The following is a 17,536-nucleotide window of genomic DNA, read 5'->3' as shown; positions in this document are numbered from 1 at the left end:
GAATGTGTTGGATCTTATTGCTTTTTCAGGTCCAGTGAATCCCTTGCATATGAGGTCAATGTTATGGACAGGCTTTTCACAGACTGGTTATTGTTAACAAACAGAGATAGAGAGCGAGAAGAAAAGCGTCCTGAGCGTGTAGATACAGCGGCAGTGCTGCGCAAGTGTCGCAAAATGGTTTACAAGCCCTCTTCATCATTATGGGGCAAGGCTAAAGCAGACGTAGACCAATCGGAATGCCCCGTATGCCTCGAAAAATTAGTTGCAAAAGATAAGTTGTTCATGCTACCTTGTAAGCACCAGTTTCATGTAGACTGCCTTACTCCTTGGATCAAACGCAATCATGCATGCTGCCCATGTTGCAGGGCAGATATTCGATGGGGCCCCAAAAAGGATGCAAGGGCAAGCGCAGCTATCAATGATAGGAACCCCATTGTAAATTGGCGGACTGGTCGGGGCATTGATTTTAGAGGAGAAGGTAGCACTGCAGGTAGGAATGTTGTCATTCAAAATATGGGTGAGGTACATGAGTACATTGCTTGGGAGGGGCTACATGAGCACATAATGGCAGTACTTGCGGAAGTGGATGCTGAGCTGAATCGCTTCATGCGCTAGTTTCTGTGCTCTGCTCTTTCTTTTAGCAAGTTTGTGTACATAGATCTTAAAAAGATCTGAAGCTTTAAGATCGTAAAGGACCAAAAGCATACCTTATATAGCAACTGATTCTTGCAGAATTTCTATGCAATGATTCTTTGGTGATCCTCTAGAGGCGGAAATTTGATCGTTTAGACGGTACAAGCAAGCTAGCCCAGTGTGATGTACACGGTTGATAACCGACAAGATTTGAAGGATTGCCTGTGGAAATCTAATAGACAAGTGGATCTTCTAAAAGCATTGGAAAAGCAGGATGCATATAGTATGAAAAAGTTTAAATTTCTGATCATTAAGAGGAAATTTTCTCTAGTGGTATCTCTCTTTTTTCTTCTCAAAAAGCACATTTTTAGTGATATTTTCTTTTGAGGGTAGACATTTGATCATGCCTTTGTTTCAAGAAAAGCCAGCTGCAGCATTGGTTGCACTAGTGTGTGAAGGTGCCAGTTAGGGTTTTCTCTCCTTTAACAAGTGTCTACGCATGTCTATGGAAGTACTTAAGCTATCTTTTGGTGCTGCAAGTGGTGTCTTCGGCTTTCTTTTTGCCTTTCAATTGAAGGGTTATTGCTATTTTTCATTTCAAGCATCGTATGGCGAATGAGATCAAATGGCTTGGTCTAACTTTTGTATCTTTTTGGCTTGGCTTCAGGAGGCCTTTTTGGGGATGCAACCCAGGTCTGCTTTAACAAACAAACACTCTGACTTATTGCATGTATGCGCACAAGTACACACACATACACACATATAGATTGTCATTATTGCAGAGATCTAATTTTTCCCTCACATGCTAAAACCTTGAGAGTACTTTGGAAATTTCTGTGTGTATGCAATTGCCATGATTTTTGGCTCTCTTTGGTTAAAAAACTGTATCAATTGGTTTGAGACTCTGATTATCTGCAATGTTGTTTGGGAACAGAGGGCTCTTGGGTTAAAATTGGTTATATTTAGCAATTTGCAATTATAATAATCAAATACCGACCGGGTATGGTATTTTTTTTGGATGTAAAGGTATTCTTTGCAGTATACATTTTTGGTCCTATGATTTGGAAGATAATCAGCTTTTGTTGTCAGTAGGTACGTTGCAAATTTTCTTGGTTCAATTCTTGAATTTGATAGGTCCATGGTGATTGAACATGTGCTAACTGGCTACTAGGATTGACAATTGACGAGTAAAGAGTACAATCCAACCTTCGAGGTTTTTTTATTCTTATGCTATTGAAATATCAAATGGATAGCCTTAGCATCTTAGCATCTAAAGCTTTTTTTTTTTTTTGTTGGTCGTACAATACATAAAAAAAAGGATGTGGATAACAATGTATGTGAGGATCCTCCTTCGGTAGTCGCTTGTATTATGTCATTGTGCACCTATGAAGGAAGACAAATTTCTTTTTCACTTTCATTGTGAACAATGAATTTTCGTACTTTTCTTTGTACATACAAAATGTTTTGAAACATGAACTTTATACATCACATACCTTGCCCTTGGTCAAGTGTCTCTTTCACAAATAGTTTTGTTCTTTTGTGGCATGAGTAGTATATATTTTGCACCCTATTCCTTACCTAATTCATATGTATGTGTAAGCTTGTTCATTGATAGGTATATCCTTTTTCTTGTGAGGTTTGTTCTCCCTGTAACCCCCTTTTAATCCAGAATTTGTTTGTCACCTCATTTCACGTTATGTTCCTTTTGCTATTGTTTGGCTTCACCGACCAACATCTTGGAGAGACTTGGAGATTTTTCACTAGGAGATGTGAGATCCTTTATATTACAAGAGCTATATGTAAAGTTCTTTGTTATGTGTCTCTATTCAAGACCTAAAGGATTCCTTGTCCTAGATGCTCACCAACGTCTATATAATCACTCTCCATGTGTGCATTTACCCTAATTGACACAATATCAAGTATGTCCTCATAACAAAAAATCCATTCTAAATGTTGAGTGCGCGTGCCTATTGTGCGAAGTACATCCATCCACTCTTGCTATCTTATCTTGTCCTTTGAGAAAGGATCTATCACATATGCCCCATCTTTTAGAGCTTGGTTGTCAATGTTCAAGACCTCAATTATGGTTAGGATTAGCTCTTTGGCTTTGAAGAGCCAAAACTTTTTCTCACCCTCATTAATTTTCTTGACAGTTGATCCCTTGAGCTTGTAGTTGGTTCAAGTTGAGCTACAGGTAGTATGTCCACATTTAGATAATTGTGTCTCATTAAATTCACTCTCATAGTTTCACCCTCATGGCAAAGTTTGATATTTTGAACATCCATGAATTGTCGCATGATGGGCGTTCCTAAGATGACCTTGCATTTGTTATACTTACAAAAATAATATGGCAAAAATGTGCTCATAGTCTATGCCATATTTTGTCACGACTATGTACTCAAGCAATCCTAGATTGCGTTTAGCTAATTGTAACATTGTGTGCAATCTCCCTAATGTTCTTTTTTCCCTTTTTTTCCACATTTTTTTCCTGCATCCTTCAGTACTTTTTTTATAATATTCATCCCTACACCTGTGTCTAAAATTGAAATTGCCACTTCTCCACCATGTTCTAGAATAGTTTTGCTCTTGGTAGTGAATTGAGTGCTTCATCGAGGGCGAATCGCTGATGTAGTATTACCAAGATATAAGGAGTTATAAGGCTACAAGAGCCATGAAAAATGACTCCCTAGAGCACACATTAGGAAGAGGATATATCTGGGAGGGCTACTTAAACTGACATTTTAAAGAATAAACCTATTTTTGCTTATCATTAATCCAAGATTTCTAATTGGATCCTTTTTAGAATAGAAAAAGAGAAGTTTATGGTTTCCAAAAGGAAATACAATCTTTGAGTACAAACCGAGCTTAGAAATATTAAAATGAGTGGTTTGTCCTATGATTGGTATATATGCAAGGGGGGCATTCAAACATGAGGAAGCCTAGGAACTAGGCGAGGGTTTACTCTTTTATAGTCTGCAACATCAAATTTTAGAAGAAGGAAGTAAAAGGTCAATATGAAAAGTCAATGGTTTCTTTTTTGAAAAGTAGATTGGCTCTGGAAAAAGGACAAGCTTGAAATTGATTTTCACAAAGGAAGGATAAGAGGGTGTTTGAATTCTTGACCATTGAATCCCATATATTTCTAGCCCGAAGGCTAATTTGAGTCTGTCTAGTTTATGCTTTTCACTGGCAAACATGGAAGGATTGATTTTCACAAAGGAAGGATAAGAGGGTGTTTGAATTCTTGACCATTGAATCCCATATATTTCTAGCCCAAAGGCTAATTTGAGTTTGTCTAGTTTATGCTTTTCACTGGCAAACCTGGGACTAGTTTTTACTTCAATAAGAGCGACAAAGCCTATCAAAAACACTAGGATGAAAGAAAATTCATAACTCAAAACCACTAGGGGGAAACATTTTTGGCGTGCTCATAAAGGCCTTAGAGAACAAGAGATTAAGGGGTGCATTCATAGAAGTCGGATCCATGATGTGAATCATTGACTCAATGAAATAATTTTTAATATTTTACTTTGTGAAAGAGTCCTTTCATGAAGGTCCATCTCCTATCCTTTTTACCTACCTTTTTGGCCAAGAAGGCCATAGGGGAGTGGTAGAGAAAACGTGCAATTCCTCTTTGCTCCTCTCACCATCCAATGATCACCATCACATTAACTTTGATTGTTGACATTTGTTACCATGTACATGTAGTAGTGATGTGTGTGAACACACTTAGGACCGCCGGAGCATTTTTTCCCTCACTAGGAGGTTTTTTCCCTCGTGCATTGTATATACGCCATCACTCTAGGGCTATCTATCTTTCCATTTCACACTAAGTAATATACTCTGTTGTGTGCCTTGAGCTTTCTTTGTCTTCTCCTGTGTGTTTTCTTGCAACCCTAACTCCAACAATTGGTATCAGAGCAGGTTGCGTCCTCCCGGGCTTAGCCGCCAGCAGCAGCACACACTTGCTCACTTTCTTCGATTTTTATTAGCTTCGATTTCTAGGGCTCATTTTGTCCTCCATTTCCACTGCAGATAGTACTGTGCAGTCTATTTCGTCATTTTGTGCAAATTTTTTGTCATTGCCGTTTTATGCATAACAGGTCCCTTACAGTCTTCTACGGTTTGTGCTATATATCACGTGTTGTTCTCGCTTTGTTTCTTCTCTTTTCGAGCAGTTTTCACATCAGGTGCAACATTTACCATGGCTAACAACAACACAAATGTGTTCAAGATGTTTGCTGTTGAGGATAGATTGGATGGGAACAACTATCCTATGTGAGCTTATATGATGCAACATGTCCTTGTGTCAAAGGGTGTCTAGAATATTGTGCAGGGAATTGATGTACGTCCTAGTTTAGAGGATGTTGGCGATGTTGTAGGTTTTGGTGGCAGGATTGTTGCTGCCAGAGCTGTTTTGCCTACGGCTGAGCAAGCTTGTTGGGATGTAAAAGATGCGCAAGCTCATGTATTGATTGCATTTTCTATGAAGCGCACTATTACTCCTCACATATGTTCAACAAAATCTACAAAACAAGCTTGGGATATTCTGGCTGGTCTTTATGCAAGTCGCAATGAGGCAAAAATTGCATTTCTGCGTAAAGAGGTGGAGTCAAAGATGATGTATGAAGAAGCTAATATGGACACTTTCATTGATGGTGTCAAGAATATCAATGAGCAACTTATTTTTGTAGGCGAAGCCATTTCTGATAGCTCCCTTGTGTAGACTGTTCTTGATGCTTTGTCAGATTCTTACCATACGTTTGCTAGTACTTGGAGACTTATGACCCGCGGAAATCTAGAACTTGTCAAGTTTGATGCATTATGTGCATTTTTGTTGCAAGAATCACTTTCCAAAAAAAAAAGGACTAGACAGTATGCAGTTGAACATGCCTTTATTGCTGCTAAAAGAAAAGGTGATAACAACAATGTAGCCACTTCTCATGGTTCTTCAACGAGTGGTAAACCACCTGTTCCTAATGCTTATGTTGACAGAAATTCGTCTGGAAATTTTGGTGAAAAGGGCAAAAAAGGATGCATTGCCATTATTGTAAAGCTAATGATCACTTGATCAAGCAATGTCCTAAGTTAAAGGCCAAAGAGGCTAAGAAGAAAGAGGCTAGTTCCACTACTTATGTTGGTTCCATTACAAGTGCAGCTATTGTTGAGTCTTCTATGAAAGGAGAGTGTGATGTTGATGTTGATGTAGAATGGGCTTTAGTGCAAAATGCACTTATGATCCTTTTGTCTATGATGCATGTTTGTCTGTTGCACTTTGACACGGTGCTACAAAGCACATTATCTCTCATCGTGACTTGTTTACCTCTCTCGAGGATGTCCCTCATGGGAATTCAATCACTTGTGCCAACAATGCCTTTTATTCGATCAAGGGAGTTGGAAAGATTGTGCTAACTGCTGCAAATGGAAGTTCTTTCACGCTTGATGATAAACTTTATGTACCTGGGATCAAGAAGAATATTTTGTCTGTATCTGTACTTGCTAGACTTGGTCCTGTAGTCGAATTTCTGGATGACAGATGTACAATACACGATCTTTTTTTTGGTGATAAAATTGGCATTTTATGCTGTGGGGCTATATAATCTCACTTTGTATACAAGTGTGGGAAAATTTTTGCAAATGCTATTGTGGATACAAAGGTTGTTTCATATGAAAACTTTGGCATGCTCATTTTGGGCATCTGAATTTTGCTAGTTTGCTACGTTTACATAAATCTAATATGGTTGCTTCTTTGCCGCCTCTTGAAGCACCTGCCAACATGTTTGTGAAGGCTGTATTTTGGGTAAGATACAACGTTCCAAGTTTCCACAGGATGGTTCAGTTAGGGTTGCATGGAGGTTGCAGCTTGTGCATAGTGATGTTTGTGGGCCCATGCAAACTCCATCCTTGTGCAATTACCTTTACTTCGTGACTTTCATTGATGATTACTCCAAGCATTCATGGGTGTATCCTCTTAAAGCGAAGTCCGAAGTGTTAATGTGCTTGAAACAATTTCTGGCTATGGATGAAAATGTCTCGAAATGTACTATGGCACCCTCCGTTTATATCGAGGGGGAGAATATATGTCCCATGAAACACCAATGTACACTGCCGTATACACCTCAACAAAATGGTGCTGCTGAGAGGAAAAACAGGTCTCTTACAAAAATGGCATCATGTATGGTGAAAAGCTTTACCACATTCATTTGCTTGAGGCTATTATGTGTGCCACTTATGTACTTAATAGGTGTCCTACAAAATCTTTGCAATCTATGACTCCATATGAAGCATGGTATAATAGAAATCCTTCTATTGAGCACATACGCATTTTTGGCTATTTGGCATATGCTTTGGTGTCACAAATGCAACACAAAAAATTGCATGATAAGACTGTCAAATGTATTTTTGTTGGTTATAGTGCTGAAGGTGAAGGTTATATGTTGTATCATCCAGACACAAAGCGTATCTTGGTTTCATGAGATGTTGTGTTTGTGGAAGATTCTGCTCAGCCGTTGCTGTCGTGTACTAGAGACAATAATGTAAGCTCGCAGGACATTTATGACACTTTGTTGCCTCTTTTCAGTGGTGGAAGTTTGAATGTTAATTTGAATGAGGAAAATGTATAGCCTGTGGGGGTTTCTAAAAATGTTACAGATCAGTCTATTACTGATGCAGATGTACATGATCTACTTAATGAGGAAAGGGCTGAGAATGAGCAGGCTAGAGGTATGCCTAAATGGTTGGTGCTTACTTTGCGTGACAGTAAATTGGATGCACCTTTGTCTAGTTGTAGTCATTCAGGTTCTTGCCATGCATCTTATGCATTAGATTGTTATGCTTTGGCTGTGTCTAACTTATGTGATATTGAGGAACCTCTGTCTTTTGATGAAGCACAAAATTCAAAAAATTGGATGGCTGCCATACAATCAGAATATGATGCACTTCTAGAAAATGACACATGGACTTTATGTGATTTGCCTCTTGGCAAAAAGGACATTTGTACAAAGTGGGTTTACAAGTTGAAATGCAAGCCAGATGGTGAGATTGATCGCTATAGGGCTCGACTTGTGGCAAAGGGTTATGCACAACAAAAAGGCACAGATTATGAAGAGACTTTTTCTCCCACTTGTAGTTTGACTACTATGCACTTTCTATGTGCATTGACAAATCATTTTGGTTGGGATGTACATCAGACATTGTTATCGCTTTATTTAATGGTGAAATATTTGAGGAAGTTTATGTGACGTAGCCTCGTGGTTTTGTCATTAAAGGGCAGGAAGATAAAGTGTGCAAGTGTAAGAAATCTTTGTATGGGTTGAAGCAATCTCCTCGTGCTTGGTATGAGAAGGCTGACACTCATTTGGTCAAACGAGGCTTTCGTTATAGTCCAATAGAAAAGCACATTGTATGTAAACCATGAGGGTGATGTACTTCTCATTGTGGTTCTCTATGTGAATGATTTGTTGATCCCTGGACCAAATGAGAGATATATTGCTGAATTTAAGGCTAATTTGATTGCTACTCTCAAGATGAAAGATTTGGGATTATTGCATCATTACTTGGGGATACAGTTTAAGCAGTGTGTTGGTGGTATTGCCTTGTGTCAGACAAGATGCATAGAGACATTGCTATGTAAGTTTGGACTTGAGGATTGCAAACCTATTGCCACTTCCATGGAAACATGTTTGAAATTGAGTCTTCATGATGTTGGTGATCTTGCCGTGTCATTATTTAGCAAATTGTTGCTGCTTTCTTTATTTATGTATGTAACACGAGGCCGGATATTTAGTTTGTAGTCTCACAGGTCAGTGGATTCATGCATAGCCGAGGGTCTAAGCATTAGCAGGCTGTCAAGAGAATTTTTTGCTACTTGAGTGACACTTTACATATTGGCTTGTCTTATCCCAAGGGGCGACCATTGCCTCCTGACTTACATGCGTTTTTGGACTTACATGGGGTTGGTTCCTCCCGTTAAATGCATACTATCCTATAATTGGACCTATCTTTGACATAATTCAAAGTGGTGGTAATGAACCATTTGGATAACTGTCACATGCACTATAACACAATATTTGTGTTGAACCTTTAAATTGTCGAGAGACTATAGTGGCCTTATTCTTGTGCTTCTGACAAGGGCGACATTTATCGGGTATGTGCTTTGCTACCTTATCTTAAATTGATTTTTGTGGATGAAATTTGTTTGGACAATGTTCTTATAACTTATATAACTAGAAACTACTCCCTGGAATGTGGCCCACTATTTTGAAAACCATTCTTGGTCTACATGCAACTCAAACCTAAATCAATCGAGGACTACAGACCACACAAAAAACATAGAAATCCCTCAAAGCATGTAAATTCCATAAAAAATTGATAGATGAGCTTTTAGATGTTCTGGTGCCAAACCAATGGCTCATAGTTGCCTAAGAGGCTCATAATCATAAATTCCATAATGATTCATAAAACCCATGGCTATCTCCAAAAGGATACCAAAGTGATAGGTAGAGGTACTGATTTTAAAAATATTAGAGTCAAAATCAAAGGAGACAACTTCCTTTATATTCATTATATTGTCCTTTTGTAACATTGGTTTCAGTTTGGATCTCCTTGTCGACGATGGCCTTCTTCTTTGGTTGATATTTGCCAAAAAATCTAATAGGTGGATGGCCTATCTTTCCACAATGGATACACTTCTTCTTCTTGTAGAAATCTTTGGAAATGTTCCACATGTGTGACACCTTGCTTTGGACGTTGAGGCTAGGTAGACTCCTCACCTTGAAGAAGACTGTGATTCTTTATCATGCTTTCTCTTCTCCTCTTGTAATAAGTTGATTAAAATTTAGTAAACCTTTCCAAGCAAAATCAGACATCTCATAAATTCCTAGGGGACATGACTTACAAACCTGAGTTGTACGAGAGATTCCTAGTACATTCATTATTTCAAGTTAGCAGGTTGAAGGATCCTTCATCCATAGGAGAATGTAGTTTGCCCTAGTGGAGCTTGTACAACCATATATAGCTCCACATGAGCCCTATAAGATCCAAAGATTTATAATCCTTATAACATACAATATAAAAAAGAAATTGGTGAAGTGAAATGATGCAGATGTGAATGATTCTTTTAAGAACATCATAGTCCTATTAGGTAGAGATTCCATTTTTGTTTCAGGATGAAATATTCTCTTTAAGGAAAGGGGGAGGGGGGGCGGGGGGGGGGGGGGGGGGGGGGGGGGGGGGGAAGGGGTGGAGATTGTATGTAGGCAATAATGCTATGCATTTGTAGCTAGTGCACCAACATGCATGCCCAAGGTTCAAGCACCACCCCATATGTGAGATGTGACGTGAATGGCAGTCCAATTGCCATGCTACTTGGCACAACCTTTTTCAATGATTTGTAGAAAAAAGGGAGAAATCTAGAAGCGGGAGAACTAGAGCTGCATGGCGTGCCAAAAGAGAAAAAGATTCTAAAGTTTGACAGGTTTGTGATCCGCAATTTTATTGAGTGAGTCCAAGAGCTTCAACAACAAAATCTGCATAAAGTTGTTGTCATCCGTGAACATGATGAGGATTTTGATAATGTGCCTACTTTTGTGGAGGTTTGCAATTAGATTCAGGCTAAGATTGAAATTGTTGTTAATGAGTGCTTGCTTGAGGATGACACACTATTACAAGATAAGAATGATGAGGAAGTTGTACGAGCAATCTATGCAAAGCTTGGAATTGCATATTTCATGTGGATGGCTGAACCTAAAGACTTGCAGGGTCAAGAGAGGTACGCGGATTCACATGGTCTGTACACGCATGAGGTTTTACAAGGTGTGGATGTACACAAGCATATACAAGACTTGGGTGTACTAGATTTACAAGGCATTTATGTGCAAGAGAATGTCTTTGAAGATCTCCAAGGTGATTATTTAGAGGGGGGTCCGACTCCTTCTTTATCAAGATTTGGTGATGCAGAGGTCACAATCTAGCAAATTGATCCTCAATTTGATGATGCCTATTCAAAGGGGGTGCAGGATAAAGTGCAATCTCTTGGTGTTGCATATGATTGGGTTCATTGTGTTGACCATATGGATAGGGAGGTGGATGTTATTTTGCATAAGCATGCTGAGCTTTGTGCTATGAAGTTCAGAGATATTTGGATGAGGGGGAGGAAATTAAAGAGCAGTCTACAACATATGTGGCTAGTATGAAAGTCACATATGGAAAGCCTCGTTTGGAGCTTGAAATGTACAAAATAGAAGATTATTCTGAAGTGATGGACCCATAACTTATGTGCTTATTGGACAAAGCTTTGGAAGGATTCTCAATTACAAATGCAAAGGGTACCAAGCAATCTAGTTTCATGAAAGAACAAAGCTATCCAAATGCAACGGGGCTGATGTTGACCTTATGCAATTGCTGGACGAGGCTTTACTAGATTTTGGGTATGTACCAAAAAGAGAAACTTTTCTTGATGATTCTCGGGAATTACATGAAGAGAGTTTTGCCAGGGCACCCAAGACTCAGATGCGCAAGACCAAAATTCTAATGCTAGAGGGGATGAGGCTGCATTACCAATGCTCTTACACATGATTGATGATAAAAAATTGGTTGAGCCAGTTTCACAAGGGATCTGGCAGTACTTAGTGATACCTGGTGCGATATGGAATTTAATGTTACCCTATGATGTAGGGGATTTTTCGCTAGCTTTTGATCTAGGAGGAGACGATTATATGCATGGTCCGGGGCAACTGATTGATATGCCATTTGATCATGGATGAGATGGATATGTGTATGTTTTGGAATGTTTGACTTATATGCCATATGATCCACGTGGGGTTCATTATGGTTTATGGGTCAATTCATACTTATGTTTCACTATTGGGAAATTCTTATATTTTCCCTATGATCCTGGAGGAAGGTTTATTCTAATGAATCCATGTAAAGTGTGGGTTTTGTCCTAAAGCTTGAGTGAAGAAGGGAAGAGGGGGAATTATCCCACATGTAATGGAGTCAAGCTGTAGAGCTACTTAAAGCTCATTTTCATGAATAAACAACACAATTCAAGTTTGCACTACATGCTTGTCTATGGTGAGCCTGTGCTAAGTTAAGTCAATACTCAAGATTGTGTTTATGAGTCCAAGCTAATATAGCTTGGAACCTAATTCACTTGAGTGATAATCTTGCTTACATGCTTGTCTATGGTGAGCCTGTGCTAAGCTAAGCCAATACTCAAGATTGTGTTTATGAGTCCAAGCTAATATATCCTGGAACCTAATTCACTTGAGTGATAATCTTGCTTACACACACCCACACACTTGCACTATGTTTCTCTTTCATCCACCCTAGCTAGCACGATCCCATTCCCATCAAGTGGGATAAGAGCCATGGGTATGCTAGCTAGGCTTACTATTATGCATTTGCATGTTTGTATAATTAGCTTTCCTTAATCAACATTAGCTAGATCCATTAGGTTTTATCTTCTATTGAATATCGCATGCCTAATCAGTACTCCATTGGCTAGCATGAGCATGTTCTTGAGTTAAAGACTCTTGGGCCACTACTCACTGGCCAATTGGAAGCCTAATTAGCATTAGAGTGCACTAATTTTCCATCAAGAACTTTCATTTTGCATTCAATAACTCCTTATTTTAGCAAAATTAGCATTTGAAATTGGTGTGTGTTCGTAGCCCGTCTCAAGAGCTTCCCATCAAGCCGATCCATGCTCAAATCACCCTTCATTTTGACATTCTAGAGCTTGATAGATTTTGCTTTCTTGCACACCCTCACTCTCTAGAATTGCTACAACAGAGGCTCAAAAATGTGTGTGTGTGTGTGTGTGCGCACGCGCGCCAAAGGGAAGCATTCAATGCATTTAATGCTTGCCATTTTATTCTACACCACCGCTTTCTTTTTGAGAGAATTGTGGTGGGACTGCCCTCTTTAAAGAGGTCAACCCTCAAAGGCACCGTCCACACAGAAGGGTGCCCGACGGATTCCAAACTGCCCCCAAAAGAGGAATTGACTCTGATTTCGGGTCCGTCTTGACCGTGGCCGACTGCCTTTCCTTGCCAAACTCCATCTGGAAGTCTTGCTTATTGTGTTGTGGACCGAACTAACGATGATCGGCGTGCTTAAAGTCTCACTGTTCATGGCCGAGCTGACAGACTCCGCAAGCGGTGACACTTTTGAAATCTCATTTCATGTCCGCCCCTACGGGGCCCCCCTTCCCACCGCCTACTCGGCTCTGCTTCCCACTGCCCTGCTTTGTAAGGACTTTATCCCACGGCCTCCAAAAACCCGGCTTGCTAGGGTTGCCTTCCAACATAGGATATCCAAAGCCTCCTAAGGGACATTTCCCACAAGTAGAGATAGTGTTTAAGAGAATTTTTTTAAAAAAGCCATTCTACTTCAAAGAGAGATTTGATCTTTCAAAGAACACCCTCGACTTCAAGATTTTCCCAAAGTATCTGCTAGACAAGCATCAAAAGGGCCCCAAAACCCAAGCACATAGGGCACATGCCCATGCTATGGAAGTGATTGAGACACGAACCATTCAAAAGGCTACAAGGGAACGTCAAAGCTTCAACAAGGCAGCTCAAAGGTAAACATTCAAAAGGTTTTCTTTGAAGCTCTCAAAGCAAAACAAAGGGACCACTTAGTTTTTTTGTGAAGAGGAGCTTCACAAAAGAAAAAAAATCTCTCTCTTTCTCCTTTAACTTACAATAGATGAATCCATCCAAGCACAATAACTTCTAATAGATTTTATTTTTTAAAGGGATACTTGTGCTCGTGTAAAGAGGTAGACACTAGCTAGGAGAGTCTCCTAAGCTAAGACCCCTCTATTAGCAGCATAATGGGAGAGAAGGGAATAGAAAAGTACAACGGGGAATGGTTTCACACATGGCAAACAAAATTAAAAGGATACCTCATGAAAGAATGTTTATGGTCTGTTATTAGCACAACCCTAAAGCAACAAGCCAAAACTGATGGAGTGCACACTAGGGAATCTACTCTCATAATGAGTGCACACAATTTGGGCAATGATGAACAAGCATTAGTAATTATCATCACCTCCTTGCATGACAACTATTTGCATTTCATAGATGAATGTAAGCATGCACATGAAGATTGGCATGTCCTAGAAAGCAATTTTGGATCCGGGGCTAAAAGAAAGTAAGGTTAGTCTCAAAAGACAACTTTACAAGCTCACTATGGTTGAAGGGGAGGACATTGCTAGCCTAGTAAATAGGCTTAAGAGCATTGTCACAAATCTCACTTGCATCCAACACGAAGTACCAAAAGATGACAAAGTGGCCAAGTTTTTGAGTGCAATTCCACCCTCTTATAACCGCTTAGTCACCATACTTGAAGAAAAAGAACCGGCTCCACCTTTCCAAGATGTCATCAACTCAAATCAAGAAAAAGAAAGAAAGCAAAAATACTCATTAACATCATCCAGGAAAAGATTTTGTCACGTCATCCTCAAGGGGAAGATATTCACCATCAACATCATCAACTGGAAGAAAGTGTTATGAATGTGGAAGAATGGGACACGTAGCAAAATATTGCTACACAAACAAAGCTTGCAACAAATGTGGTAAGAAGGGACATCCTCCTTCTTGATGATACTCAAATGGAGGCAGTAGTAGTGGAGAAAGCAGCAATAGTAGCATCAACAACAGAAGCTACAAAGGGAAGAGACCTATCAAAGGATCAACTCACATGGTAGAGGACAAAGAAGAAGACAAAGGCGAGAACAACCTTGTCTTCTATGGCAACATACATCGAAGATGCAACCTCTCAAATTGTAGGGGATGACTTTTCTTTTCTTGTGTGGATATTGTCATCCTGTGTGGATTTTGTCGTCTTGTGTGGATACCAACTTATCATCCTTAGTGGATGTTGCATCTTCACTATTTTGTCCTAGTCCAAGTCCCAAGGGGAGGATTGTAAAGTGTGGGTTTTGTCCTAAAGTTTGAGTGAAGAAGGGAAGAGGGGGAATTATCCCACATGTAATGGAGTCAAGCTGTAGAGCTATTTAAAGCTCACTTTCATGAATAAACAACACAATTCAAGTTTGCACTACATGCTTGTCTATGGTGAGCCTGTGCTAAGCTAATTCAATACTCAAGATTGTGTTTATGAGTCCAAACAAATCTTTCTTGGAACCTAATTCACTTGAGTGATAATCTTGCTTACACACACTCACACACTTGCACTATGTTTCTCTTTCATCCACCCTAGCTAGCACAGTCCCATTCGCATCAAGCCACATGTTGGAGAATTTTTCAAAGCATGCACACAATGGAGCAATGCTTATGTATTTATAGGTGTTTTCTTGTTGTTTGGACTAATGGTTGGCGCATACTAGAAGATGTGTAGGTTGAGAGGGGGTGGATGTCATGCCACTTTGCGGGCATAGGGTGAAAGACGAGGATCTGCTTGTATTTCCAAGGTCTTGCCAAACTTATGATTTAGGCCAGATTTTGCTATGACATCAAGAGATGATTGGAATGTATGATAATTGTGGTTTTGAGGCCATCAAATGAGGTTGTTTAGTGCAGATTGAGATGCAGTGATGATTGTCAAAAAGTGGTCTCATTGAGCAATATTATAGTTCTTGAAGTGATTTACAAACTGATCCAGACTTCTCATTAAACGGAATCCGGATGAGAAAGTTATTACGGTTTAAAGGTGAAAGGGATTGCTGATCTAAGATGGGTAGGGTAGGTGGTGCCAGGTAGTACAAGCCAGTTTCAACGGATAGATGAGTAGTGGTTGAATTAGGTAATATGACTCACGGATATCAAGATACGAACCTTTGAAGTTTTGTCGGGGGCCAGGTCCGAGGTCAGTTTGAGTGCTTTGGAAGGCATGCCATTTGGTGACTTTTGGGCCTTAACAGAGTTCAAGAAGGAAGGGCACATTATGTGGAGTGACCAAGAACTGACGGCTTGTTGATTGGATTCCCAATCAGCAAGATATGGCGAGTCAAAGTTGGGAGCTATTGCTAGAGTGTAGGTACCAGATGTTTTCCTCAAATTTTGTGACCTCAAATGGTGGGGTTTGGAGTCTTAAAACTCAGCAATTTTTATGCGGCTTAAGGTCTATGACGTGAAGTTTCGGACGGTCTTTACGGCTTGGTAGTGGGCTCCATGAATGAGAGATGGAAGAAATTCAAAATGGTACAAAGGTGGGTTTTTGAAAGGGGTTGTATGGGTAGTATTGAAGGTGTTTTTTGACCTGGAGGGCCAGGCTGTTGAGAGGGTGCCATATGGCACCCAAATTAGCCCCACATGCACTTCATTGAGAAAAAAACATGGCCTATATGGCCCCTATATGACTTGGAGAGTGGCCCTTTCGAGTGTCACTAGATAGAGAGAGAGCTCTCACTCGTTGCCGTGATGGTGGCCTTGATGTTGCACGTGGCACTCCAACTAAAGGAGGAGGCATTTTGGTGGGGAATGCTGGCGGTCAATAGTGGCACGTGGCCCTGGATAGGGGAGGCAGAGGTGCTCGTTGTCAATGGTGTGGCACCCACTATAGGGAAGGGTTTTGCGTTCTCTTAAGGGTCCACACTTTAAAGGGCAAAGATGCCTCCCCTCCAAACAAGCGACACCGCTAGTGGTAGGAGAGAGGGTTCATAAAAGCAGAGAGTGAGGGTGTCAATAGCACTCAACGGTTTGAAAAAAAAGGTAGAGACGGGGCAGTTTGGGGACTCCCAAGTGGACACTTCAAGCAGGCGATCAAAGTGGGAAAGTCCGGACACAGTAGGGTTTCGAAGGTGGAAGAAAGAGAGAGTGAAAGGTTAATAAAATTAATTCAGAATGCCATGGTGCAATAGCAACCCCTCCAGAATCCAAAGAGAGCAGATGGAGAGCTTGCAAATGGATCCAAACTTTCCAAAATTGAAGTGCTAGTTGAATGGATGAAAGTGAATCAAGAGCACGAAAGAACTAACGGCGATGCTACTTGGAGGAGTTTTTTGATCCAAGGGTGATAATTCAAAGGGCATACCAAAACATGCATGTGCAACAAAATTGTGAAAGAGTAATCAAAAATCCTAAGTTGTATCACCAGCTAGTTGACAACATCTCTTTAATCTCAATCCTATGTTTCTTATCGCCTTATCAATTAATAGCGTTCTTATTTGTAGTCTTTGCTCTTAAACTCTCTCTAATCACAAGTATTACGTGTATTAAACCTTAATTAAGTCTATTTGCACTCATTTATGCTAGTTTGAACGTTTGCTACTTGTCTACAACAAGAGGCCTAGTGCTTTCTCGGTCAACCTTGGAGAACCGCACTCTCCAACATCGTAAAGAGCTAGAGTCAAAGATTATGCATGAGGAAAATGAAAGGAACACTTTCCTTGTTGGTATCAAGGATATAAATGAGCAACTTATTTTTGCAAGTTATTTCTGACAGTTCCCTTGTGCAAACTGTTCTTGATGCTTTGCCAGATTCTTACCAGAATTTTTCTAGTACCTAGAGACTTATGACCCAAGGAAATCTAGAAGTTTCCAAGTTCGATGTATTATGCACATTGCTATTTCAAGAGACAGTTTTAAGAAAAATAGGGCTAAATAGTGTACAATTGAGCAGGCTTTTATTGCTTCTCAAAGGAAAAGTGGTAACAGCAATGTAGCCACTTCTCATGGTCCTTCGACGGTGAGTGGCAAATCACATGTTTCCAATGCTTCTACTGACAACACTTCGTCTGGGAAGTTCAGTGAAAAAGGGCAAAAAGAAGATGTGTTGCTATTATTATAAAGCTAATGATCACTTCATCAAGCAGTGTTCAAAATTAAAGGCAAAAGAGGCTAATAAGAAAGAGGTTCGTTCCACTACAATTGCAACGATTGTAGAGTCTTCTGTGAAAGGAGATTGTGATGCTGATGTAGATGCAAAATGGGAT

The 17,536-nt window shown here is 39.9% G+C and overlaps 1 protein-coding gene across 1 annotated transcript in view; it reads left to right on the top strand.

Moving 5' to 3' along the window:
• The window catches only part of LOC147432994 (uncharacterized), a 100,630-nt gene extending 99,667 nt beyond the window's left edge, over positions 1-963 (top strand). Inside the window, exon 3 of the mRNA XM_086492745.1 lies at positions 30-963. Within this exon, the coding sequence (XP_086348871.1) occupies positions 30-615 (586 nt within the window). The 3' untranslated portion in view covers positions 616-963. The remainder of the gene's footprint in view (positions 1-29) is intronic.
• The last annotated feature ends 16,573 nt before the right edge of the window (positions 964-17,536 follow it).

The sequence above is a fragment of the Adiantum capillus-veneris genome, chromosome 20, assembly GCF_014529385.1.
Source record: "Adiantum capillus-veneris isolate H3 chromosome 20, ASM1452938v2, whole genome shotgun sequence".
Lineage (NCBI taxonomy): Eukaryota > Viridiplantae > Streptophyta > Polypodiopsida > Polypodiales > Pteridaceae > Adiantum > Adiantum capillus-veneris.
This window is presented reverse-complemented; position numbering and strand designations above follow the sequence as displayed.